Genomic DNA, 27714 nt, shown 5'->3' with positions numbered 1-27714 from the left:
GAACTGTTCAGGGTCTTCTTTGTAGCTGCAGCCAGTATTCTTGACTGGTTTTTCTCATTTAGGTACACTTTTAGCTCTTAGCTGAGTATTTCTATCTAATTTTGCAACGCTGATCTACAAATGAAGGACAAGGAGATGAATGAAGACTACCAATGTCCAGAATATCTTGAGTAGCAGAAGCAAGTGAAGAGGAATTTTCTCCTGTTGTGGTCTAAGCCTGGTTAACAGCCAAACACCACACAGCCGCTCACTCACCCTCCCCCCTCCTGGGGATGGGGGAGAGCATATAAAGGGGTAAAAGGAAAACAGACTCATGGGTTGAGATAAGAACAGTTTACTAACTAAACTACAAAAAATTGAAAATAACAATAACAGTAAAATATGCAAATAGACAAATATACAAATGAGTGATACACAGTGAAACTTCTCACCATCCAATGACCAAAGCTCAGCCTATTCCTGGCTAACGATCCCAGATCAGAGAGAGTCCTGAAACTGCAATCCCAGAAGAGCGATAGGAGCCCAACCATCCAAGAGACTGAGAGCTTGACAGAGAGCGAGACCCTACCCAGAGAGGGGCAGCCCAGAGGGAGAGAGAGCAAACTTTCAGACAGGTCCTCATCTATATACTGGTGCATGATAATATACCACTGGCCAATTTGTGTTTCAGTCCTAAACCTAAGATTGAATCCTAGGCTAGTGATTGGGGCTGTGCTCTCTCCCAGTTTCTCCTGCACCTGTAGACACTGGCACAGCAGAGAAGCTGAAAAGTCTTTAAGTGTTCTGGCAGCAACTATAAACATCAGTATGTGATCAGCCTTCTCAGTGCAGATCCAAAACACCGCCTCTTACTAGCTACTATGAAGAAAGTTAAGTGTGTCCCAGCTGAAAACAGGACACCTCCCAAATTCTCCCCCCACCAACTTCTGTAGTTGAATTTGCTGTATTCTAGGGTTTTTTTTTTTCTTTATAGGATTGACAATGTGGTTTGAAATCTATTGCCGCAGGGGAAACTGTAGAGCTATTTAAGGAGATTCTTATTCCTGTGCTAGTGTCATTGCTGAACTGTGCTGAAGCTAGGCCATGCTATAAACTGGGTTGCTGAAAGGATGCTCTTTGTCTATGGGGAGGAGAGAACTTCCCAAAAGGCATGCCTTTATTTTTTTAATACCCACAAGTATTTCACTGATCTGGTATACAGTGTAGATCCAATTATGTTGGGGACAGTTAGTTACAGCTGAGTAAGTCCAATGAAAAGGTGGGAGCAAATTATGAGGGAAAGCAGGTAGTCTTAAAAACTAGCATTGTGACCAGAGAAGTACCTGAAACTATATCTGAAAATAAGATCAAACTTAAATACAAGACACTTGTTTGAGTACAGTATGTACTTTGATTTCTTTTCTCTATGCCTTTTGTCAGGAAAGCAGTAGTTTTTGTGCCATATACTGGTATGTAAGTGACTGTAGAAGAGTCAAAATATTTTGAGAGTATCTGTAGCGTTGATTGATTAGCATTCAATAAGCTACGTTTATTGCACTTGGAATAAAACAAAAATGCTATTGATTTTGCCTCTTTCATGTGCTGAGTTTAATGATCTTATACTTTGGCCTAAAGTAAATGCAACAACCAATGTTCATACTTTCATCGTCTGGATCTAACTGTTCTTGCTCTTTTGATTTGTCCTGTGATCACTTATATTGCAAATTGTAACGTGTTATGATTGAATAGTTACTATGCCTGTACTGACAACTTAGTATGAACTCCTTTCAGGAACAAATTATGCATATACCTTATGAAGTGTTTCACCTACAAGAGGTTTTTGATGAAATCTATTTTAATATCTGTCATTAAATACAGCTTTAGAATCCTTTATTTTATTTGATATGCGTTGACAGATCTGCAGGCCAAAATTTTCTAGTTGGCAGGCTCGCTTTCCTAATTGTTCTGTTTTGTACAACCTGTTAAAAAAAGTAACAGTTTCAGTGTAGTAACTCGAATTTTATGTTTGAACAGGAAAATAACACTGGCCATTTTGTTTTGGTTGAATCTGCCTTCACAAATCTTCAAAACCTTGCTATTGCAGTGGCATATCAGAGACCTGTTTTATTAGAAGGACCAATAGGATGTGGCAAAACTTCTTTAATTGAATATTTAGCAGCTGTTACAGGAAGAGCAAAGCCTCCTCATATTTTGAAAGTCCAACTTGGGGATCAAACTGATAGTAAGGTAACTGGTGAAGTTCTTTCATGGTTGGATGAACAGACATTTTTACTTTAAACATGGGCTCAGTTTTCTAATAAGATAATGTTTAACTTTTTACCCAAAGACCCTGCAACCCCCGTCTCTGTAGTATTGGTCTTACTATTTATGGGAATAATTAAATGTGAAGAAAAATCACAAGCTTCAGTAGGTTTTAAATTCTGTGCAAATGACTCAAGCTGGTGACAATGGCTGTATGAGCACTTTTATTTCAGTTTGAGATAATGTCTGTTTAGTCTGATCGCAAATGGCTGTATGAGCACTTTTATTTCAGTTGAAGTGAGATAATGTCTGTTTAGTCTGATCGCGTTTTTTTGTGGTAAAGGTGAGATGAAAGTAATATCCTGTGATGCTGAGGACACTTCCACTTAGATAACAGTGATCTAGCTGTACCTGTAGAAAAGGTGAGATGAAAGTAATATCCTGTGATACTGAGGACACTTCCACTCAGATAACAGTGATCTAGCTGTACCTGTAGGGATAAAACCAGAGGTAGAGATAATTTCACATTCTTCTGGTTTGCATGTATAACTTTTGAGTTTGAATTGATTAATGTTTGGCTCAATTTATGTTCAGTTTTCCAAGTATCTAGGAGAAGTGCTATCTGAAGTTTTTTATTAGCATGCACAAGCACCTTCCTTACTTGCACAGACCAGCTGATTTCCTATTCTCTAGAAGAGTATCTTTTCATATACATGAGTAAGACTGTGTTCAAGGTACAAACTATGTAGTAGTGAAACCATAAACTTAATTATTTAAGGAATGCTTAAATGTGGAAGTTACAACTATACAGAGAAGCAACACTTGACTGGTTTTCTATCTTTGAATAACTTGCTTTACAATTTCTCTTACTAGGTTAGTCACAGAATTTTCAAAAATGTTAGAGTTCAGTGCAACCCTAGACAATCTGGTATGTTGTATGGTTGATTATTTGTTGATTATGGTGGCACAGCTCTGTAAATTCATTTCCAACTACCTAGTTCATTTTAATACTATGTTTCCATTAAATTAACAGATATGTGTAGGGGTGAAACTTTTTTTCTTAATTAAAAAAAAATGTAGTGCTGGGCACAGATTAACACACGGATTGTTTAGTAATGTGGATGCTAGGTACTTATACGCCAGCTTTGGTCATATTTGTGAGTTTTTACTCTGAGTTTTTAAGGGATGTAATGAACAGGTCTCTAATTTACTGTTTCTGTCGTAGACGCTGCTGGGTATGTATCGTTGTACAGATATACCAGGGGAGTTTGTGTGGCAACCTGGAACCTTGACACAAGCTGTTACCAAAGGTCATTGGATACTTCTGGAGGATATTGATTATGCTCCTCTGGATGTGGTATGTAGGTTAATGTTTGCTGTAAGGTGCTGGTCTTAAGGCCCATACTAGCAATTTTTGGAGTCCAATGACCATGAGTTCTGCAGCAGCATGCTGAAATTACTGCCCCTTTAAAAAGGGTTAGAAAGAATTAACCTGTCTGTCTTTGTTCACATATTAGGACATCGCATTTGTTTTTGTCATTGTTTAGAGTAGTCGTGACCCTGACACTGATGCCAAATTTCACTCTGAATATTTGAATTGACACTGATAATGAGTTATGTGTTTTTAAGTCATGGTTTAGTATTTGAAAACAAGTGTGGCCCCAAACACCACAGAATATCATCACTGTATTAGAGTGGTACTGTTAATAAGATTTTTAGTGTTTTATTGTGTGTTTTGTTTTGTTAATTTTTCTTACACATTTCTTACCTCTGGCTTGGATATTAAAAATGTGTTTTTGTACATTAGGCAGTACAGATCTTAACAGGTTTCCTGTTTTCAGCTCCAGAACAACTAGTTAGACTCCCATCCTTCCCATTTGGGAATAATAATGGCTGCTGAAAGAATATCTTATGCAAGAATTATGTCATAGAGATGTTTTGCTGTATAGGCCTGCTGGACATTAGGCAGATAGTTGTTTTCTTTCATATTTGTTATGTAAAGCATCCTTTGTGTGACTAAATAACCTGACAGCTTGTTTATTGGGTTCAGGGCTTCTGAAATACAGGGAATTTATAAGAAAGCCAAGAAATAACCCTTGTATATACTAGACAGGCTTTCACTGCCAGAGGGCCGTGCATGTATTTGCTTCTGTGGATTCAGCTCATTGCGCTTGTCATAAACATGCCCCAAGTAGTATCCTGCACTCATTTCTTCCTTTCTTCAGGCCTTCCCTGCAGGCATCCTGTCTCCTTTTTCCATATCAAAGTCTCCATGCTTGCCTCCCTGTGCTGAGGGATCATTGTGGTCTTACCTCTGTTTTTGCCTTCCATCATTATTACTGCTCTTCTGCGTGGAAGGATAGATTCTTTAAACAGATACCAAATTCTCCTGGGGGGTAGCAGGGTGTATACTGGAAAATGTTGGTTTTTGAGAATGACATCTTTGAGATGTAAGCCATCTTTGTTCAGGCAGATAAAGAAAATAAGGCTTCTGATGTGAAGGTGTCTAATAATTCATTTGACAATTCAGAATTGATATTTTTGATTAGACTTGCAGTGTAAAGACTGTCATTTCTGTTCTCTTCTCCTGTGTCCAGATTTAATGATAAAGAAAATAGGTAAATGTTACATTTGTGACTTCCACTGCTGATTAAAATTAGCAGGGACTCTGCAATTCCTGTTAGCATCACTTGTAAGTGCAATCTGCAGGAAGGGCAGTTGCTGACAATGTTGTGGTGCTCAGTGGAAATGCTGTAGCATCTTCAGTGTGAAATCAGTGTGGATGGGTGTGCTGGCTGTTACAGTTTCACAAAAAAGTTGTTTTATAAATTTTCTTCTCCAGATCTCTGTGCTGATTCCTCTTTTGGAAAAAGGAGAGTTGCTGATTCCTGGTCGCGGTGACTGTTTAAAAGTAGCGTCGGGGTTCCAGTTTTTTGCAACCAGGAGGTAGGTTTGTAAAGTTAAATGTGGTTAAGAGCGTGGATATCCTATTTTAGAGTCAAAGACAGGAAATGCAACGTACTTGGTCAGGAGTGTTTTAGAAATTCCCAATTAACAAGCAATAGAAGGCATAGAAGTTGTGAAAGGAATTTTTTCACTTGAGAGCAACTTTATATTACTACAGAGTGGATCCAGCCTTTGTGCAGAAAGGTCACTTCAGCAAGGCTGAAGAAATGAAACTTGCTGGGGGAAACCCTACAAAATCAGCCCTTCTCCAAAACAAAATGCTACTCTCAGCAGTTACTGTGTGAAGAAGGTTTGTGATTGATATTCACAGGGTGTCTTGACTTGCTGGTTCTAACAGCACCTGTGTAAATTATTTCTTAGTTTTGTTGATCTTGGGGTAGTTGGTAGTCTGACTACTGAATGTGATTAGCTTTCTGGTTTTGCTTTTTATTCCATCTCCTTGAGCAGTTGTATACACATGTTCCCTGGAAGATACATTTTTTAAGAGTTCAATGAATAATTTTAACTGAACCCTGCATCTATAATAAAGTTATTTTATTCGGGAATTATGAAAAAATAAATAGAAGGAAATTTTCACAAATCAGGTTTTTTTTTTTTTTAAGTCTTGTGTCAGTGTAGAGGTTTCTAATGTTTTCTAAACAGAAGAAGATCTAAGGTACTCTGCCTGATGGTTTTACTGTAATAATGTTTCATGCATCAGATGTTAAAATGTTGTCTTGTATATTAAGACATAATATTGTACCAAGATTCAGGGTTAGGATATCTAGAAGGGGAATGGTTACATGGTTTTCACCTGTTTTGTAGTTTATTTCAAAGCCTTTAACAAATTTTCCTGCTTTTGTCTTCCTTCCATAAATTTGTTCTTTTCTTTGATTTATCTGATCTTTTTTTTTTCTGGAATTGAGTCTTTTGGATTCAACTCTTTTTTGGTTGTCTCATCTCCTAAGATTTTCTTTCTCTGTATACTTGGTCAACAGTTTGTATAGCAGCAAATTATAGTTTCCGTTGGGCTAGTTGTTGCAGATTCAGTAAGTCTGCTGCGGTTTCCAGCTATGGTATATTATTAAAAAAACCCCAAAAGAAAAAAAAAACCTCCAAAAAACTACAAACCCAAACCAAACAAAAAACCACCAGAAAACAAAAAACAAACCACAAACCCAATATCTAATGCTTTGTATGTGCAAGACTTCTTCCACAGTGGGTGTAACACTTGGCTGCATAGTTATTGTGCATTAAAAAAAAATGCACTGAAAATGTTGAATTCTTCATCAAGACACACTGTGTTTCTTCATGTTTTGATTTAGGTTATTCAGTTGTGGTGGAGGGTGGTACAGGCAGCAAAGCAGCCATGCTGCTCTTTTGGACAAATATTGGACCAAAATACATTTGGATAACATGAGCAAAGGAGAGCTCAAGGAGGTATGGTGTGTGTTGCTCTATTGTGGCATGTGAATAATTGTTTCAATTGAAGGGTAATAAATGTTTTTCGGTAATAAATTTGATCTTTACTTTTATCTCCAAGTTCCACAGTACATACATTTCAGATTTATCCTGCTGATTTTGAAGCAAATGGGCAGTTTGTCAGGAAAATTTGAAGTGACCTGGACAAAGATTCCTGGAACTTGCCTTGTCAAACAGAGTTCTGCTTTGTATGGGTCTATGAATCAAATTACTTTGCCATTTTGTAGCCCACAGAGATTTAAAAGCAGAAAAAGAAAAAAGAAAATTGAGCTCACTCTAATCCTGAGTTCTAAGCTTTGAGATGAAAAATTGGTCAGTTATCAATTACAAATAGCTGTTCTTATTGACATCTTTCGTTAACATCTCTAAGGAATGTTTGCTTTGTGTAGTCCTTCAAAAAACTGAAGGAGCCCAGGGCTTAAATTAAAATAGAATTCTCTAGAGATTCTCCCTGTGATTTTAAGACTCTTGCTGAAGGAAAAAAGGGGTGAATAGTTTCTGGCAGAAGAGTTGAGGAGAAAGTTCTGAATCTTCTAGGATGAACAAGATCGTTTTTCCATAGAAGTCATTCACTCCTTGGGACTCAATTCAGCAGCCAGCACAGTTACGGTTGACCTTAAATATCTGTGTGTTTTTCAATTCTTGACATTTGTCAGCTAATTGTTAGGAATCGGGCAAAAACAGCACTTAATTTTGTGCTTGTATATTTTTGTTGGTGGGGAAGCAAGATGATGTACAGGGAGGCTTCTGCAGACAGTTTGCTGGAAATACAGACACTTGTGTGCTGTAGCTGCTTCTACTACAAATAGATCTACATGGGCAGAAATTCTAGGAAGCTCACAGTTGCAGTATTAAAAAAGGCTCTCTGGCTAAAGATTTTCTTGTTTTGTTTCGTTTTTCTTCTTTCAGGTTCTTCAAAGGAGATACCCCAACCTTGCTCTTGTAACTGATCACTTGCTAGACATTTACATTCACCTTACGGGAGACAAGTATCAGGCATCAGAAAACAGTGCTTCTGGCTCCAGGCACATAGCAGAAGATTCATCAGAATCAAGATCAGAAAATAAGAAACCATATCTGGAAGGACGAGAACTATCTCTGAGGTTGTCTTTTCTTATATGTTTATTAGGAGGAAATTTAGTCTGCTGACTGCAGAGACAGATTTATCATTGTTAGTTTTCTTAATTTTTTTAAAATAGTGACAAAAGTTTCAATAATTAAAGTGGAATTTCATAAAAACTGGGAAAAATCAAATTTTCATTTTAAAATAATGTATAATGTATCTTTTTTAAAAAAAATCTCAATTGGAATTATTTAGGACTCCCTGTTTGCTTTTTTTTTCTGAGGAAAAAGTGTAGGTTTTGTCACATGTGGTGCTGAGTTGGTATATGGATTACCACTCAATTCATCTTAACACAAAGTACCAGTTCTAGTTAAGAACTGAAATGTGCTGTATAATAATAATAGCTAGTAGATAATGTTTTCAGCAATTGTATATATTTCCTTATCTAGATAATTTCATATTAAACACATAGCACTCTAACTTAGAGATGACTGAAAATAACCGGATTTGTAGTGTAGTATTAATTTCAGAATTTTTATGATTAAATGCAGTTTGATGTTCAGTTATTTGTTCCTCTTGTACCAAATGTTGATTCCACTCGTGGAATATCTGTAACCAGTAATGCTTTGTGAATCACTAAGTAAATACTAAGTGTGGGTTGTACCTGATACTTTTGTGAAGCATAATAATGTCACCAATTTTAAAACAGCAGTTGTTTTTCTAGACTTAGATGTTTTGTTTTCTTGCCTTTCGGAGGATTTTTTTGTTTATAAGGAACCAGTGTCCTGAAAAAATAGGGTTTTATACCTTTTTCGATTAAAAGCTTGCTGCTTCTAATTTTTTCTATTTCGTAATTACTTTATGGTTAGTGGAGTATGTATTATCTGTTTCTAAGCAGTGTATCTGAAAGCAACACTGTTAGTCTTTGTCTGCTCAGCTACTCTTTAGAATTAGCATCGTATTTTTATGTGTCTTCTAGTGTACAAATTACACAACAACTAACTGTGCAATTGGCAAAGATGATGACCTGAGCTGAACATGAAAGAAGTTGCTGTGCGTTTTGGCTTGATTATACTAAATCTTTTCATTTCTCTTTTTTAGAGACTTACTGAATTGGTGCAGCAGGATTGCTTACAACTTCGACAGTAATTCTTCAACCACAGCAGTGAATATTTTTCAGGAGGTGTGCAGTAAGACTTGGTCCAGAAATTGCTTACCCAAATTCTAACATTGTCTCACAAATCTTAAAATACTCTATTTGGGAATGTGAGAAGGGAATTTATGTTTAGTTTTATCTGAAGCAATTGGACTGTAGCTGGAATGTTTGTGATTCCTCTGTTGGAGGCTTTCCTGACTACTGGGAAAATTGTTTGCAGTAATGTGCTGAAAGCCAATCAAGGCTTACTACTGTCATATAAACAGTATGCTGCAACATAATTTTAACTGATAGGAGCTGGGATCACATGTAACTGAGACTAAAAGGTTTAATATATTTTTCTTGTAATATGAGGCTTCTGTCCTGTATTCCTATGCATCAGTTTACATTCCAGGTTTCAAATTTTTTGGTTGTGCATCAGTCAGAGGTAGTTTTTAGATATGAGCACTTACAGCATTACTTCCTTCTCCATTTTGGTCCATTCATCTAAAAGTATGTGATTGGGCATTGAAAAGTTTTTGCTTTCAGTAGAAACCCAGTACACTACAGAGTTTGGAAGTTCTTATTACATCATTTTGAACTCCATTGTTTGACTCAATCTGTGGACAGTGAAATAATTGTATTTACCATGGCTGGGTTGGAGTCAGGCTCATGTAAATTCAGATGGTGCTTGTCAGATCGAATTATACAAAATTTATATTGAAGAAGTTGGTTTGTTTTCCCTTCAACAGGCATTGGACTGTTTCACAGCTGTGCTGTCCAGCCAAGGGAGCAGACAGAAAATGGCAAAAGTTATTGGAACTAAACTAAATATTTCCAAGAAAAAGGTATGTTGAGCTATAATTAACTGATGTTTCTTAGTAATATTCTATAACTTGCAATTTTTCTAGTGATTAATTTAAATGTGTTTGCTATTTTTCTTAAAAATTATGCCCATCTCTCTGTTCCAAACACTTTTTTTGCTTTTTGTACTCTCCTGGGATCTACGTTTTTCTCCTGTTTTATTTTCAGCTGCATTTTTTTCTCTGAAAGTTCCAGTTAACCTGTTTCAGAACAGGCTACAAGTGGCTTCATCATGCAAAAGAAGGTTCACACAGATGGAACAGCACAGTTGCCTAAGCACATGATACTGTTAGATGCACAGAGTAGTAAAGAATGTATTTTTTACTTGGGTGGTTACAGTGAACTTTAATCGCTTAAACGACAAGATCAGATAGAAACATAGTCTTCCTTACTACTTGTTCTGTAATCATTGATTCCAAAATCAAGTACCTCTCTAGAGGCTAGTAACTGTCGATATATTAATAGTATGTGATATAAATGGCTGAGTTAAACTAAATTATTAATTTGTCAAATATTTCTGACTATAGAAGTTTGACTGTGAAGAAAATTCCCTCCTTTGTTACTTTAAGACAGAAAAACTTGCCAGATGGGTGGACAGATGGATCCCTGAAACTTCTATGTTTTTTTGTTTGCCCTTCTTCCTTTGCTTTATTTCAATACAGAAATGTATTATCCTATGCCAATGGCAAAATATCCTTGTTTACACTGAGGTATTCACCAAGGCTTTTTTGAGGGAGGTTGTTTATTATTAGTTAAGATAACTGATCCTAGGTTCAAGTTCATGTGAGTGAACTACCATGGAAGTAGATGAAGTAGAAATATAATGGCATAGATCCATTGCCAAGTTTATGAAATAGAAGGATGTTGTTTTTGCAGACAATAACACTTCAGAGGTCCTTCAGTATTTTAAGTGATGAGTATGTAAAACCTGCAAAATATAAAATCTTATCGTGAAAAATTAGCTTGCTGGAAAGTAATACTGGTAGAGTAGCATGGGTGTTCTTCGTGTGACAACACTAGTATTGGAAATGTTGGTGCTTCCTTCACAGGTGGAGTTCTTTTGTGAACTGTATAAACCAGAAATTCTAATACGGGAACAAGAAGTCTCTGTCGGAAGAGTGCATCTCCGGAAGAAACAAACCCAGGCTCTCACTGTACAAAGGTAGAATATCTTCTCATTTTCATGTGAATTAAAATATTTTGTGGTGGAATAGAACAGATTGGAGGTTACAGGATTTAAAAAAAAAAAAGGCAAATTGGATATTCTCGCTCTAATGAAAGGAATGTGGTTATTTTTTTTTCTCTTGTGATCTGAGTTTTTATTTTGTGCGTTAAGGCTGTCTGGATCGTACTCCTGGCAGCCAAAGCATGGAGATTTTCAGCTTCTTTTGGACTAGAGTTTCTTCAAAGCAGTGTGGATCCACAGCTGTTATGATAAGTTTTTGATTAATCTGTCTTTGTAAAGGGAGATTTTTGTAGTATGTGGCACTAACTACTGGCCAAGAAGTTCTTTGGAAACCCTGAATTTCTAGGTTGCATCTCGAGAAAAATAAGTATCTTATAAGGGTATCTTGAAACTAATTTTTTCCAGACCTATATTTTTAATAATTTAAAAAAAAAAACCAAACAAAACCCCAAAATTCAACCACTCATCTAAAAAATAATAAAAATAAAGTTGAAATGAGCTCCTTGATAAATCTTGGGTTTGAGTTGCTTCCTTTGTTTTTTCAGAGCAAAACAAACCTTTGCTGCTACACGGCCATCAGCAGTATTGATTGAACAGCTTGCAGTTTGTGTTGTCAAAGGAGAGCCAGTGCTCTTGGTTGGTGAAACAGGAACTGGCAAAACATCAACTGTTCAGTACCTTGCTCACATTACAGGTAAATAAAGTGTGAAGGCTGTAACTTAGACGAAGATTATTTAACAACAAACAAACAAACTGCACAAGTTGATGGTGCTTTCTGTTTCTGTTTCAAGGACACCGTTTGAGGGTTATCAACATGAACCAACAAAGTGACACGGCAGATCTGTTAGGGGGGTGAGTCACTGACAGCTGGTTTGTCTGTTCTCTGTAGCAGATTGTCAGTATCAGAACAACCTTCTAATGCTAGTATAGTTGTATTGTCAAAGAATTGTTTTCAGACGTGTATCTGTTTCATAGTAGCATATATGTCTTAAGAAACGTATTTGCACACAGAAACCTTGTTGTCCTTGCTGAAGAAGAGAGACTGAATTCACTGAATTGTGTGCACATCTGTATGTGATGAAGTAATTTAAAATCATAGCCCCATGTCTCTTTAAAAATGGCTAAGCTGTTCAATTGAAATCAGATATAGTATTCACTGGGCATACTAGTTGGTAGTCGTAAAAATATTTTACTTACCAGGGTGGTCCTGTCTTTATAAAGTTGCCTCATAAGGTGCATTTAAATATGTGCGATTTTTACTTTGCTCATTAATTGAGTGAAAACAGTGGAAACCAGGATTTCTTTGTGCACAGTGTTGTTTCAGTAATTGTTTTTGTTAGTTCACAGATGCTAGTTCCTGTTCCTGTGTCACAAATAAGTATCTACTTTTTTGCTTCTCTTCAGGTACAAGCCTGTGGATAACAAGCTGATCTGGCTACCTCTGCGAGAGTCTTTTGAAGAACTCTTCTCTCAGACGTTTTCTAGAAAGAAAAATCAGACATTCTTGGGACACATTCAGACCTGCTACAGGCAGAAACGTTGGCTTGATCTGCTAAAACTAATGCAGCATATTCATAAATCTGCTGTTAATAAGGAAGCAAAAGAAAATGCATCTGGTGAGAATTCAGAATGATCAAACACACATCCTTAGCCATGAAACATTGCAGAAAGTAGAAAAATAGTGGTGAATTGTTTGTTGATTTGGGGTTTTGGGTTTTTTTTCTTTCATCATTCTTTATTAGTTACTTTCTTCTAGTTTTGAAAAATGCAGTCTCCATCTACACCAAGGCATTCAAAATACAGTTAGAATATTTTCTTTTTTCTTTCTAATCCATCACTGTTGCTGGCTATGTCTGACAGAGTGAAGGTTGACTTCTTTGACCTATGATGCCCTTGACATCTGATCTCCACTCAGCACTTACTTGTTTGCTCTGTTGGTAAACAGTCCTAGTTTTTTGTGTGGCAGTCTTCTATATGAATGCATTCATAGTTTCTTTCAGTCCTAGGTCTCACAAATGTATCCTATTTTAAAAACAAAGCAAAACAAAACAACAACAGCAAAAAAAAAAAAAACACCAAGTAGTAGCTCTCTTAGGGTAGTAATGACTTTAAAAGCTTGCTGAGAGCTTGCTGATGACTTTGGTTTCACTGTCAGTGATGCTGACTTGCCTAGTTCTTTACTTTGTTTCATTGTAGTTTTGTCTCCCAAGTAACAGTTTTTTCTTGTTTGGTACTTAACAACACATTTGGGACAAAGGCAGTATTGAAGCTTTGCCTTGTGTCAGGTAGTTTCTGGTTCTAGACCCACTGAACCAGTGAAGTAGCTTTCATTCAGCATGGGCCAAGGACTTAATTATGAACCTTGTCTCCCTTTTCCTTTTAACTGGTTCTTCTGAATATATCTATATTACAATAAATGGCCACACACAAAAAAAAAAGATGAGGTTTTAAAGACCACTTGTTGCAAGTATTGACAGTCCTAAAAGAAAGACAATCTGAAAGCAGTAAGTTGCAAAGCTAGCAACTTAAGTCATTGTGATGCTGTATATACCTCAGTCTGCGACTTTAAACAAATAACTGACATGAGTGCAACACTAAGTAATGTCATAACTGATAAGCAACGGTGTTTTTACTGGTACTGCAGTGTTCATTGTTAATCTGTTCTGTCATAAGGTTTGTAAATTTGGTTTTATTTTTCCAAGATGCCTCTTTTCAGGAATTGAAGAGTGGTGACAGTCACACTGGAACCAAGTGAATTGTCAGCTTAAGTATTTGTTCCTAAGTTAGGACATACTGGAATGAATAGCAAGTTATCTCTACCCATATGTCAATAATGTTCAGCTAAAGTTAAAAAAAAATCAGCAATTTTTTTTTAAATTCATGAGATGTCATCTGTAGAACTTTAATGTTTTCTTTGCTCAGCCAAGTTTACTCTTGTATCTGTGCTTGAAGCAGCTTGATTAAAATACTTTTGTTAAACACCTTGTGTTACTGTTCTGATGGTACAAGCTTAGATTTGTTTTGCTTACAGGCTCACCACTGAAGGAAAAGTGGGAGGCATTTGGTCTTAAACTGAATCATGCTCATCAACAGATGAAAATGACAGAAAATGCTCTTCTCTTTGCATTTGTTGAGGTATTTAGAGATTTACATTTTGATGCTAAAAAGAATAAGGAGGATCATTTAAAATACTTTGCAATCTGTATTATATAAAAAACTTCCTGGCAAGAGTCTTGCTGTGAAGTAAAACTTGTTCCATGATAGCTCTGCGGAATGAAGTGTGCTACTTAAAGGAGGCGGTGGTTAGATGGGGGGTGAGGTGGGAGAATGTTTAGTGGAAACACATTAATTCAATGCTGTATAATAGGAATTAGGACTGGTATGATAAAGGAATATCAGCAGTATGTTATATAATCTTTTCAAGTGCATGGGATTAGAAAAAACATCTTGACCTGTCTCCAGTAGGACATGTTCCTGCCTGGGGATTCCTGTGAAGGATTTAATATTAAGAATCTGTGCTGTTTATCTAGAAGTGATTTTTTTGAAATGATGCAAACCCATGGTGTAATACTCTAATGACATTAAGTGTTATTGGGGGAAACTATGATGGTTTATGTATGTTTGTTCCTTGTCATCCTATTAGTCTGAATATATGTTCTCAAATTTTATGTAAAGTGTGTAAAATATTGATCAGTCCTCTTTCTAAAAACTGACTATATAAATAGTTGGAGAAATTTGACTTCAGCGTAGTTTTAGTTAATAAGTTATAGTTCCCTGAGGAACATAATGTTGCTTGTGTCTTTGTTTGGATTTCTTTAGATTAACTGTCTTTATTCTCATAATAGTGTCAGTGAACTTTATGCAACACAGTGATGGATATCATGGACAGGCAACACTGCACAAATAAGAGAGCTTAATTCTGTTATATCTGAGTTAGTGTAAATGGCACTGATCGGGGGGATAACTGTCTGGCTTCTGCGACTTGTGAAATAATTGCTGTTGTTGAGGGAGAGCGGTAAAACTGCTATTGCTGTAAAAGGTCTGGAATTGCCATTTGTCTAATCAATCCATGGACTGCAAAACAAGTATTTCTGGTATACAGATGCTTTAGTTGATACATCACTGCTGGTGACGCGATTAACAAATTGGTCTTATTTTTAGGGTACTTTGGCACAAGCAGTAAGAAAAGGAGAGTGGATTTTATTGGATGAGATTAACTTGGCTGCAGCAGAGACTTTAGAGTGCCTGAGTGGTTTGTTGGAAGGATCATCTGGGTCACTGGTGTTACTAGACAGAGGAGATACAGGTACTACTTCTGTGCTTGCTTATGCTGTATCTTGCTATCCTGTTTGTTAAATTCCCCATCCAATATGGCTCAAAAAAGGTTGAGAATGTTTACCATTAAAATGAATGTGTGCAGAAAAGAATAATGTGTTCTCTCTAGACTTCATGCTTTTATGCAAGAAGTGGGACTTCTGATTCACTGTGGCTCAGGAGATTTCAGCATGGAGAAATGGTTGTAGTTTCTGCTGTTTTGGATTCTACAAGGGGCACATTTTACTAATAGCCTTAGTGACCATTGCTGTCTCTAAAGACTCTTCAGGGAGTTTCTTTTTTTTTTTTTTTGCTACTGTAGTAACTGTCTTTCATTGATCTTGAGAATATATGTTCTCCAGCTAGAAAGACGTGGACAAGGTCTTTGATTTTTGAGTCCTTCTTGTGGGTTGGCTGAGCATGATGTTGTATGGTAGGGAACATTGCTTTGGCCAGTTTGGGTCAGCTGCCCCAACAGTGTCCCCTCCCAACTTTTTGCTCAGTCCCAGCCTAGTTGCTGCGGGAAGCAGAGCAGAGTGGGGAAAAAGAGAAAGCTTTGATGTGCCAGCACTATTCAGAAATAGCCAAAACATTGGTGTGCTCTCAACACACCATAGGGGCTGCTGTGAAGAAAGTTAACTCCTTCCCAGGCAGACCCAGTACACACCTAAAGGTAAAAAAATGCAATTGCTTAATGGCGTTTTCTGGAGCTACAGATAGAGGCCAATGTATGTGCTTCCTAAGCTGGGTTTTCTTCCTGGCTGAGGGAAGCACTGCCCGTTGTTCTGGAAGAGGCACTAGGAGTTCCAAGGTTAGGGCTTACATGTTTCTTTTAAATATTCAGAGTTGTTAAAACGTACTGCTGTGCGCAAATAAAAGTCAGATTTTCACTTGCCTCTGGCAGTTGTAAAGATGCAGAGAGACTTCTGATAAAATTACATGGGATTACTCTCTGAAAACTTTACACCCTGAAGTTTTAAGAAAATGTAGTAGTGCAGTAATAGAAAACTGGCTTGGAAGAAATATACCTCATTTAAAATAATAAGGTTTAGCATTAACCTTAAGTCTCTTATTTCTGTTTTCCTTTAGAGCCTCTTGTCCGTCACCCTGATTTTCGCTTGTTTGCATGCATGAATCCAGCTACAGATGTTGGAAAGAGAAATCTTCCTCCAGGAATAAGAAACAGGTAGGAAACAATGAAATATTTAGTCAATGTATTTTTCAGAGTTTAACTAGCTCCACAAGTTGACCCAGTGCTGAGTGCCTTATTTGAAGCTGGAGGATGTTAAGTCTGAACTTAAATTAACTTCCTGTGGGAGGTGCTTTCCACATCATGGTGAAGGTTTTCATGAAATAGCATCACGAAAATACTTCTAAAAAATAGCTGAGCATGAACAGATGGTCTAGCAGTAGTGTAGTGTTGTCCTTTGGGGCAGGAGAATGATCATTCTTTACAATTAAGCTGTCAGTGCCTGGGAATGCTGCTGCAGCAGTTTGTGTGCCTGGTGGGGATAATAAAGACAAGTGCTTTGTGTCTGCTTAGTAGCCTTTTTCTTGATAACTTGGAAGTGTTGATGATCCATGCGAAAAGCTGTATATCCAGCCTTGTTCACTCAGAAGGAAGGTGGTTTGCAAGGTGGAGCAGATGTGTGACGTTGAAAATATTTGATGTGTGATCTTCAAACATTTAAGCTCGGCTGTGAAATTGGAGTTGTGGCAAATCCATTCTTCAGTTTTGCCTGTTCCTGAACGCGAAGATCATCTGCTTGTATTTGGTGCAGTTTCCCTCACAAGTGCCAAAAGTTGCACGTGTAGTCCCTTGCCAGAGTCATAAACACTGCACAAGACTGTAGAGATGCAGTTACTATATGTAACTAGTCATTTGCAGTTATTAGTGGCAAAGTAAGGTTTTATTGCTATTAGTTCTTCTGGCTTAGTAGTGAAAGGAAAGAGAGTGAGTGTAATACAAAGAAAGGAGACTTCAGTTTCAGCATGGCTTATTAAATGTAAATTAGTTCATATTTGCGTTTGTCAAAAATATTCACCCCTCTGAGGTTAATGGTGTTGCTCATTTTTTTGGGTCTGCTGTGGTGTATCCTGAGCTATTTGCAGTTCTAATGCATGGTGTGGAAGGGCTGCAGACTCCCTTTCAGCAACCAGTGCAAATATACTGGACTAACTAATGGTTAGAAAATATGTTCATCAACTGGACCTGCCAGTCTAGTGTACCAAATGTGCAACACTGTTGACATATTTAAAGATACATACAACTTCACTGAGCACATGTTTTGCTGATAATTTTCCTTTGCTTATTGTCAAGTTTTCTCATTTTATCATTGCTGAGACGGATATTTGTAAAAGCAGAAACCAACCTCAATATGCTTGTTCTGGATATGCTAGTCAACACAAAATTGGAATAAGTGATATCTCATAAGTGTTCACTTTTTAAAATAGAGATCATTAGAGAGTCCACTTTGAAAAGTGCTCCTGTTGTGTCAGTTCTCCAGTGTTCAGGCTATGTTTGGATATCTATTGCAAATTGTTGAAATTTTTAACTTTCAAAAATACAGTCCCGTAGTTCATTTTCAGTCTACTAAGTTAAAATAATTCAGATAAATTACTTAGAAACAAGCTATTACTAGTACTTTATTTTAATTACTCTGGTTCTTTAGTTCATCTATAGGTAGTTTGAGGAGTCAGTATTCTGCTGCTTACAAAATGCTACATGTTATATGCCATGACAATCATACACAACATGATTTTTTTATTACTATTATTGTCAGATGTCTGAGTGTTATGGATTGATTTGATTCTTGTAGGTTTACTGAACTTTATGTAGAAGAATTAAGAAATGAAGGAGACTTGCAAGTTCTTATCATGGATTATCTGAGAGGCTTGAATGTGAACAAAAATACGGTACAAGGAATTGTGAAGTGAGTTGGTTGTAATCTCTTTAAATCGTTGATGGAATAAGTCACAAAAAGAAAGTATGTAACTGTAGTCTGTGGTTAGACTGTTTTGGGAAACACTATAATGCTCCCTGCGCATCAGTTTGCATAGCCTTAGGAAATTAAAGAGGGTAGACGTCCATTCTCTTCATTCTGAAGGTTTCTGTATTTGTGTGGAGGAGATTCAGTTTTTCTTATTCAGAAGTGCTTTCTTGGTGGCACCAGTTAAAAAGCGTTGTTGCAGTCTTCTTTTCCATCTGAGAGACTAAAGTTATTTGTTTCTGTAGATCATACCAATAAAAGGCATATGTGTTTATCAAGTTACTTTTCTTTCCCCTAGTTTAGGGTGTGTTATCTCACCTGAAGAACTGCTACGTGTTTGGAGTACTTGAGTTAGTAGTCATTCTCTGTATATCAAGCTCATTCAAAAATAAGGTTCTAAAATATTCTGTTGCTTTGCTTCACTGACTACACAGATGACAGAGTTTGGCATGTCTTTCCTAACCTGGAGCCTTTAGAAAAAGTGACAGTTGGAGATAAGCTTAAGTGTTTGTACTTTGGGATTAATGCCTTAGAGCAATGCTCTGATCAGTAACAGCACTATGTAACTGGATGTGGTTTCTCTCAATTTTTGCAGCTTTTATTTATCTGTGAGGAAGGAAGCAGAAGCAAAGCTGGTGGATGGAACTGGCCACAGACCTCACTATAGTCTCCGTACGCTTTGCAGGGCTTTGAGATTTGCGGCGTCTAATCCGTGTAGTAGCATACCACGCTCACTATATGAGGTGATTACGTATGTTGGGATTTCTTTCAATGTGTGTTCATTCCAGAGATTGCCAGGGTAAAGAAAAATCTTCTAAGTGCAGTATTGAACAGAAATGATTCTTTAATCTCTACATTTTTTGTCTTAATGATTTTTCTTTTTATCACTGAAAATAACTCTTCTTCTTAGGGCTTCTGTTTGAGTTTCCTGACACAGCTTGACAGAGTTTCTCACCCAGTAGTTCAAAAGCTTATTTGCCAGCATATAGTCTCTGGCAACATCAAAAGCCTTCTCAAGCAGGTAAGTAACTAAGCCTATATAGAGCTGTTTAGTATGCAGAATAGAATTTACTTAAAGTTGCCTTCTCCCGCCTTGTTCCTTTGCATTTCCTTCTTGCGGTCCTGTTTTTCGTGTTATAAAGATAAGAACTAAAAAAATTTAATGCTGTTTCTTCATAATTTTTTTCACTTCTGATTGAAATGCCCATATGTTAGCTAGTTTATTTGTTAGTTTGAAAAAATGTGGAAGTCTGAATAATTATAGCCTTGTGGAGTGTGGGCAGCTTAATACAGTGGCTCTAACTGTAAAGCTTTCACAGTCTTTTGAGGAGCTTTCACAGGCTTTTTATTTTTAGACTCCGAATGCGGAAGGATTCAAAGTAAACATCTGTGCCTTGTCTCTAATGGCAAAGGAAGAATCTCACTAGTTCTGAAGCCCAGCATGAGTTTGTATAGGGGACTGGGCAGGTGGTATGGGAGGCCAGTTGTAGGAGTTATGTATTTGTTTCAGAATAAAGCCCTTCATATTAGATAAAAAGAAAAGCCAATTTCCTGTTTGGAAGCGTGCTTCAAGATTCAGTGCTAGCACTCTTGAGACACTTCTATCTTCATGACACTGGCAAAGATTCTTGCTTCGTGACCTTGAAAAAAAATTGGTCAGGCTTTTCCTGTAATTAGCATTCTGTGACAAGGGGGAAGTGCTTACTGCAGGAGTGCTAAGGGATTAGTTTAAAATGACTTCTTAAAGACTATGTTGCAGTGGATTAACAGTGGTTGTCTTCGTTAGCAAATTGAAACTAATTTGTGTAATCTGTTACTTCTGTCATGTCTCCTTAGCAAATCCCAAAACCCCAAGGAGGCAGATTTGTGTTTATAGAAGGATACTGGATTTCAGCTGGGGATAAGGAACCTACTGTGGATGAGACTTATGTGCTAACCCCTTCAGTTAAGCTTAATCTGAAAGACATTGCCAGAGTTGTGTCTGCAGGGTATGTCTGTTTCAATTTTTCCATTAAAAAACTAAATTAGAGATGTTTATTTGGACCTCAAGTGTTGATGCTTGTCTAACCTTTACTGTTTGGCGTGAATAATGTCCATTTTGCTTCTACTTTATAATTAAACTTCCGTTATACAGTGACTTGAATTTATACATGTATGTCTTGTCTCCTTGAACCATCTTACTGCCATACCTAATTTTATTTAAATTATAATATAGAAAATTGCAGTCAGAATAACCTGCTTATTTCACATTGCCATGTAAACCTTCATGGGTAGCAGTGGGGGGGTAAAGTTGCTTATGTTCTCCTATTAGTGTGCGATCTTGGATACTCCAAGTGAGTTAAGGAGTGATAATTTTGGTAATGTAGTTTGATAATGTAGATCTGTGAAAATTTCAAATAACGTTGGTATCTTGTGTATGAGAAAGACATGACTAAATGACTGTTTTCATTATCCCTTTTAGGACTCATCCAGTACTGATTCAAGGAGAAACCTCAGTTGGTAAAACCAGTTTAATTCGCTGGTTGGCTGCTGCTACTGGGAACCATTGTGTAAGAATTAACAATCATGAGCATACTGACATCCAGGAATATATTGGCTGTTATACGTCAGATGCCTCTGGGAAGTTGGTATTTAAGGAAGGTGGGTGAGCATATTATATTAACTGCAAATTCCTGTCTCACTTCACTGCTTTTTTAATTTTCTTTTCTGCCTAACTTGTCTGATTTATTACGATGGAGAGATGATCTGTCATAAAGTTAGTAGTTGCATATTAAAACTTCTGTGAATTTCAGTGAATTCTTAAGAGTTCCCATTTGTCTCATCATACTTTCTCTATTGGACATAAAAAAAAGAATTCAACAGCTTAAACAATACTGTTGCTTCTGTTTCTGCATTTATACTGAGTGAAAACTGGTTTCTAAAAGTATGTGAAATGCATGCTTCTCTTAGATTTAGATCTTTTGACTAGAATTTTTCCTGTTCCCTCCAAGGCATCCTCATAGATGCAATGAGAAAGGGTTACTGGATTGTTCTAGATGAACTGAATTTGGCTCCCACTGATGTTCTGGAGGCTCTCAACCGTTTGCTGGATGATAACAGGGAGCTGTTCATTACTGAGACCCAGGAAGTTGTCAAGGCTCACCCTCGCTTCATGCTGTTTGCTACACAGAATCCTCCAGGACTCTATGGTGGCAGAAAGGTTTGTATAATCTCTCCTTTGAGTAGCTATGACTCTAGGGAGTGAATCTCCCTTATGTGAAAGTGTGATGTGAGGTTTCTGATGTGTGGCACAGAATTAACATGACACTCTCAAGAGGCAGAGAGTTGAAGTGGCTGTGGACTAACTTTCAATACAGCTGCGTTCTGTTTAGCTTAGTTGCTTGTTTTGCAGATACCAAATTTCTGATTCATTTGAATAGTTGAGATTTAAGTGCTCTACTGAACTGGAGTTCATGTATGTTATAATTCATTAAGCATTTCTTGCTCAAGAGCACTGGAGAAGAGACTTTACATAGACTATTCATGTCCATTTTGTACCGGTTTTGGCTGGAATAGTTAAATTTCTTCATAGTGAATGCTATGATGCTGTGTTTTAGATTTGTGACCAAAACAGTGTTGATAAAACGAGGATGTCTTAGCTGTTGCTGAACAGTACTTGCATAGCATCAAGACCTTTTCTGCTTCTCACACTGCCCTGCCAGCGAGTAGGCTGGAGGTGCACGAAAAGCTGGGAAGGGGACACAGCTGGGACAGCTGACCCCAGCTGACCAAAGGGATATTCCATACCATGTGATGTCATGCTCAGCAATAAAAACTGGGGGGCAGGATGAAGAGGGAGTTGTTTGGTATTTGTTTCCCCAAGCCCTGCTTTCCTGGAAATTGCTGAACACGCTGCTGATGGGAAGTGGTGAATGAATTCCTAATTTTGCTTTGTTTGTGCATGTACTTTTTCCTTCACCTATGAAACTGTCTTTATCTCAGCCCACAAGTTTTCTCACTTCTACCTTTCCGATTCTCTTCCCCATCCCATTATAGAGGGAGGGAGTGAGCGGCTGTTTGGTGCTTAGGTGCCTACAACAGTTAGAACACGTTTTAAAGCTCTTGTCCTCATTCAGGCTGTCTGTTATGCTTTCTTCCAATGTTTATGTGCATGTGCTGATTTGTATGCTATGACACTATCCATATTTTATTTGGATGTGTAGGGGAAGATACATAACATGAGGAATATCAAAGGAAAAAGTTCAAGCAATAGTATGTTCTCATATTTTAGGTTTTGTCCAGAGCCTTCAGAAATCGTTTTGTGGAACTGCATTTTGATGAACTGCCAAGTGCTGAATTGGAAACCATCCTGCACAAACGATGCAGTTTACCACCTTCTTATTGCAGCAAGCTTGTCAAAGTCATGTTAGACCTGCAAGTATGGGAGTCTTTCTTATTTTTGTAGAAGACGTGTAAACATATTTCAGCACAAAATAATAGAAATTCCTTTGGGGGGGGGGTGGATGTTGATAGCTGGTAGATGTTTAAAAGCTAAATTATAATTGATGGAAGAGAACCCACTACAGTACTTAGCTCAGTGGTTAAGATAGGGAATAGGGAAGGTGATGTCAGATTTAAGAGAAAGCTAGCGGCAGGAAAATTAATAACCAAAGGCCTTGGGATTTGAAATAATCCCTTGCTCTGGATCAAAATTACAGTATTAGATTTGTAGCTGTCTTTGGGTCCTGCTAAATTTGGTGGTATTTTTAAGCAATAATTTTGGATGTGTTCTGATACTCCTATGTTTAACAAACATTTAACACTTAGTATGTAGTTAAAACTATTTCATAATTAAAAGCAATTGCAGTAGCACAAACTAGAGCATGCTTCCAAGTGCTAACATAAGTTTTGATGTAGAACCTAATCTTTTGCTTGGATTTTGTTTTATTCCAGGTACCTATTTTCTTTTTAGTATTTTTATTTATTGTTATCTTTATTATTTTGTTCCTGGTACCTATCAAATACCTGTTTAAAGGTAATTTGAGCTGGGGAGTTATAACTGTACTAGACTTTTTTTTTGTATGGTTTGCTTGAAGAAGTGTCACATCAGACAGCTCTGATTAGCTTGTCTTTAAGTATTTGGATAGATACATGGAAAAAAATCACTCATGTTTCGTTCTTATGACAGTCTTATCGTAGAGGTTCAACAGTATTTGCTGGGAAGCACGGGTTCATTACCCTGCGGGATCTGTTTCGTTGGGCTGAAAGGTACAGATTGGCAGAACAGCTGGAGAAGGAGTATGACTGGCTTCAGCACTTAGCAAATGATGGTGAGCCCTACTACCTCGGGTTTTTAGAGTGTCTGTAGAATTACTTTCTAACTCCAGTTCTTAAGTAGGGATTTTTGTTGCTGATGAACCAGGTAGTAATTGTTTTCTCTCTTCCTCTGCTTTATAGGGTTTATGCTTCTGGCAGGCAGAGTCAGAAAGCAGGAGGAGGTGGATGTTATTCAGAGTGTCCTTGAAAAACACTTCAAGAAGAAGCTATATCCTGAGTCACTCTTCTCAGGGGAAAGTGTCAAAAAGCTGCTGGGTGAGTTTCCTAGAAGGACCACACTGATAGTTCTCTAGATGTGACTGAAGCTGATGGATTGCTTTGTGTTGTGCAGCTAAATCATCCATACAGATGTCAGTGATGGACAGAGATTTTAACCATATTGTCTGGACTCAAGGGATGAGGAGACTTGCCATTTTGGTGGGACGAGCCCTGGAGTTCGGTGAACCAGTACTGCTGGTGGGAGACACTGGGTAACTTTGCTTTTTATGATGCAGTTCTTTGTAGTGCTGCACCCGTCACTGAGTCAGACACAAAATGATTGTGTGGCCTTCCGTGCTTCTTTGGTCTGTGACATTTTTAAGCCTCTGTCAAGGCAGGCTTGCAGCTGCTGTTTTTCACAGTTACGCTTTAAGGGGAAGCAATTGCATCTCTTTCAGCACAAGTCTTTAATGGGATTATCTGCATTATGTATAACTACATCAAAATTATATAGAAAGTAGTAAAATTGAGATGAGCTGACTTCTGTTCCCACCTTTCACAGGGTGCCCTGTAGCATCTTACTGTGCCTCACTGGAGAGGCTGCTTTTGGGGAATTGTGACATCTCTCTGTTTGAGAGCACATTAGCTTTACATGTTTTAACAGCTTGAATATAGCCTTGCTACTACTTCCCCCTCCACGCTGCGTCATATGCTGTAAAGCAGGTCGTGAAAGTGTTTTCTGCTCCTGTGCTGGTTGTAAATTTGGAGAGTAAATTTTTGTAGGAGAGAAGGGAAGAAAAACACAAGAAAAGGGAGAAGTAAAATTATTAAGGTAATAAATGAGAACTCCAGGTACTCAGCAGTTTATTCCCTCAGACTTGGGCTTGGTCTAGACACATAACATCTCCAGTTTAGTGAAATGTTAGGCTAGTTGAGTACCTGTAGGGGCAGGCAGAAATAAATTTGACTTTGAACCTGCTAAAATCGATCAATGCAGATGTTGATTTAAATTTAATTAAAGGCATCTTGTGCAAGTTAGCAACAGCTGTTGTGCCAAAAATGGCTTAACTTTGCATTTCTTTCAAGGAAAGGAGCAGAAGGAAGTTTGCATGCTTGGCCTTTGCCTTGTAGCTCTTCAGTGAAAATATGAATCATGTCCAAAGTGAGCTATTTTTTTTTTATTCTTCCCTTTCAATTAAATTACTTTGCAGGTGTGGTAAAACTACCATTTGTCAGATCTTCGCAGCATTAACAAATCAGAAGCTATACTCTGTGAATTGCCACTTGCATATGGAGACTTCAGACTTCCTGGGAGGACTGCGACCAGTCAGACAGAGGTCAAAAGACCAGGTTTGTCTTGCTTTGATAGTAGTTTGGATAGTGTGACCATGAAAGCAAAAAGTAGCAATAATATTGACTTTTCACTTCCTTTTCCATTTCTTAGGTGGAATCTGATGGTTCTAGACTCTTTGAGTGGTGTGATGGACCTCTTGTTTTAGCAATGAAAGAGGAGGGGTTTTTTCTCCTTGATGAGATTTCTTTAGCTGATGATTCTGTATTGGAGCGACTTAACAGGTATGTCTTAAATGTGTTAGTGTTAAGTATCCCTGATGTGACTATTCATTATACAAACGTTCATGGGGTAAATCTAGATTCTTTTAGGCACATTTGTTTCCTGGCCTGGATGAGCTGCTCTCTTAATAGTGTAATTGTTGTCATCAATCTGACAGGTGCTAGTTTTAATCGTGGTAATTCTTAGACAATTTTTGCTGTTTTAAATTCTAATTACAGCTAGAGGGAAATAATAGTAAGGTAAGGCAAGATGAAACTGCCTTGTCTTGCTTAAGTCTTGATGTCTTAACTTACCTGGAAAAAATAGAAGTTACTTTGATTGAAAAGCAGATACGTGTATCTTTGCTTGACATTTGTTGGTACACTGATTATGTTGGTTTTGAATGCTTTGGTTACTGCCATTACTTTCCACTTGGCTTTATAGTATTGCTGCAGACGGATCTGCACTCAAAATGCTCTATTTGTTTCATGAACAAAAATAAGATGATGAAAGGATTAGCGTTATTCAGTGGCTTATGTCTCTGGGTAAAGAAATTAAGAACATAAACCATAGTTTGGTTGAAACATTTGTACAGTATCTAAAGACAGTTTTACAGGATGAGTGAAGTTGAAAAATATATCCACAAGTAAAAGCTCTAGTTTACCATATGCAATATTAATATTTTCAGCGTGTCAGCTGTTGAAAGTGATGCATCTTATCAAAAACCGGAAACAAGATCTAGTCATGCCCCTCTTTTTTGTGTGTGTGTAAAAATTCATAAAATATACATTTAATTTCATTATCTTCTTGCAGCAATATTCCTCATTTTAGTCATTCCATTTAGAGAACGAGTCTTATGAGGAGCAGTTGAGGGAACTGGACTTGTTTATTCTGGAGGCTGAGGGGAGACCTAGTCACTCTCTACAACTACCTGAAAGGAGGTTTTAGAGAGCTGGATGTCCATCTCTTCTCCCAGGTAACAGTGACAGGACGAGAGGAAATGGCCTCCAGTTGCACCAGGGGAGGTTTAGGCTGGATATTAGGAAAAACTTCTTCACGGAAAGGGTCGTAAAGCATTGGAACAGGCTGTCCAGGGAAGTTGTTGACTCATTATCCCTGGAGTTATTTAAAAGACGTGTAGAGGTGGTGCTTAAGGGACATGGTTTAGTGGGAGTTGTCTGTGTTAGGTTTATGGTTGGACTTGATGATCTTGAAAGATCTTGTCCAGCCTAAATGATGCTGTGATTCTATGGCTACCCATTATATTGAGATGATTAGCAGCTATTTTTTCCACCATTACTAAACCCTCTGGTACAAGCTGGGTTGTTGGGTTTTTTTTTGTATCATTGCAGCTATCATTCTTCTATAAAGTTCAGTTAACCTCTTTGCTTTGACATTGATACTAAGCAGTGTCTTTCTAAAGGACTAACAGCTCAAACTTTTACAGCTTTTAGTGTACACTGAAGTACAGCTAGTCAAACAAACAAAAAACCCCTCAAAAAACCCAAAAGCCTACTACAGTGCTTCTCAGAGTGTATAGTTCATCAGCTTGAAGACTGATTCATTGTGCAGATTTCTCTATCTAGCTTCTATGAATACAAATGTTGCTATTGCTTTTGTAAAAAGAGCATTGTGGGATGTATACTTTATTGGACAAGACAGATCATTTAAATTGAACCTTATCAACAAGGTTTTGGGTAGCATTTCCTTCTAAGAAAATCAGGAGTGTTCTCAGTTAGGGAGGATGAATAGATTTTATTTTTTTAATACAAATTCTGGGGCAATGAAAGCTTAGTCAGGCCAATTCATATGCTTTTCATTAAGCTCAGGAGTGATGCATCCCAACAAAGAGGAAGCCAGGCAGAAATGCCAGGAGGCCTGCATGGATGAACAAGGAACTCCTGGGCAAACTCAAACAAAAAAAGGAAGCCTACAGAAGGTAGAAGCAGGGACAGGTAGCCTACGGGGAATACAGAGAAACTGAGCAGCCACGGATCAGGTTAGGAAAGCTATAGCCCTGATAGATTAAATCTGGCCAGTGACATCAAGGGTGACAAGAACTTCGACAGATATGTCAGTGATAAAAGGAAGACTAGGGAAAATGTGGGCCCTCTCCGGAAGGAAACAGGAGACCTGCTTGCCCAGGATACTGAGAAGGCTGAGGTACTCAATGACTTTTTTGCCTCCGTCTTCACTGGCTAGTGCTCAAGCTACACCACCCAAGTTGCAGAAGGCAAAGGCAGGGAATGGGAGGATGAAAAACCACCTACTGTAGGGGAAGAGCAGGTTTGAGACCATCTAAAGAACCCAAAGGTGCACAAGTCCATGGGACCTGATGAGATGCATCTGGGGGTCCTGAGGGAACTGGCTGATGAAGTTGCTAAGCCACTATTCATCGTATTTGAGAAGTCGTGGCAGTCTGGTGAC

At 37.7% G+C, this 27714-nt stretch overlaps 1 protein-coding gene across 1 annotated transcript in view; it reads left to right on the top strand.

Annotated features, from left to right (window-relative positions):
* Positions 1-27714, top strand: part of LOC104463691 (midasin-like) — a gene marked incomplete at both ends in the record, with an annotated part of 44720 nt that overhangs the window by 8513 nt on the left and 8493 nt on the right. The window contains 25 exons of the mRNA XM_010076118.1: positions 2014-2226; positions 3467-3598; positions 5084-5187; positions 6513-6627; positions 7579-7772; positions 8834-8915; positions 9620-9715; positions 10781-10893; positions 11463-11611; positions 11709-11769; positions 12322-12533; positions 13949-14052; positions 15079-15223; positions 16321-16417; positions 18051-18147; positions 19132-19242; positions 20058-20209; positions 20683-20861; positions 21212-21420; positions 22492-22638; positions 23389-23530; positions 23658-23792; positions 23869-24007; positions 24947-25085; positions 25180-25310. Of these exons, the coding sequence (XP_010074420.1) occupies positions 2014-2226; positions 3467-3598; positions 5084-5187; positions 6513-6627; positions 7579-7772; positions 8834-8915; positions 9620-9715; positions 10781-10893; positions 11463-11611; positions 11709-11769; positions 12322-12533; positions 13949-14052; positions 15079-15223; positions 16321-16417; positions 18051-18147; positions 19132-19242; positions 20058-20209; positions 20683-20861; positions 21212-21420; positions 22492-22638; positions 23389-23530; positions 23658-23792; positions 23869-24007; positions 24947-25085; positions 25180-25310 (3398 nt within the window). The remainder of the gene's footprint in view (positions 1-2013; positions 2227-3466; positions 3599-5083; positions 5188-6512; positions 6628-7578; positions 7773-8833; positions 8916-9619; positions 9716-10780; positions 10894-11462; positions 11612-11708; positions 11770-12321; positions 12534-13948; positions 14053-15078; positions 15224-16320; positions 16418-18050; positions 18148-19131; positions 19243-20057; positions 20210-20682; positions 20862-21211; positions 21421-22491; positions 22639-23388; positions 23531-23657; positions 23793-23868; positions 24008-24946; positions 25086-25179; positions 25311-27714) is intronic.

Source organism: Pterocles gutturalis, unplaced genomic scaffold (genome assembly GCF_000699245.1).
Source record: "Pterocles gutturalis isolate BGI_N339 unplaced genomic scaffold, ASM69924v1 scaffold13213, whole genome shotgun sequence".
Classification (NCBI taxonomy): Eukaryota; Metazoa; Chordata; class Aves; order Pterocliformes; family Pteroclidae; genus Pterocles; species Pterocles gutturalis.
The sequence above is the reverse complement of the archived record's forward strand: the minus strand, read 5'-3'. Positions and strand labels throughout refer to the sequence as shown.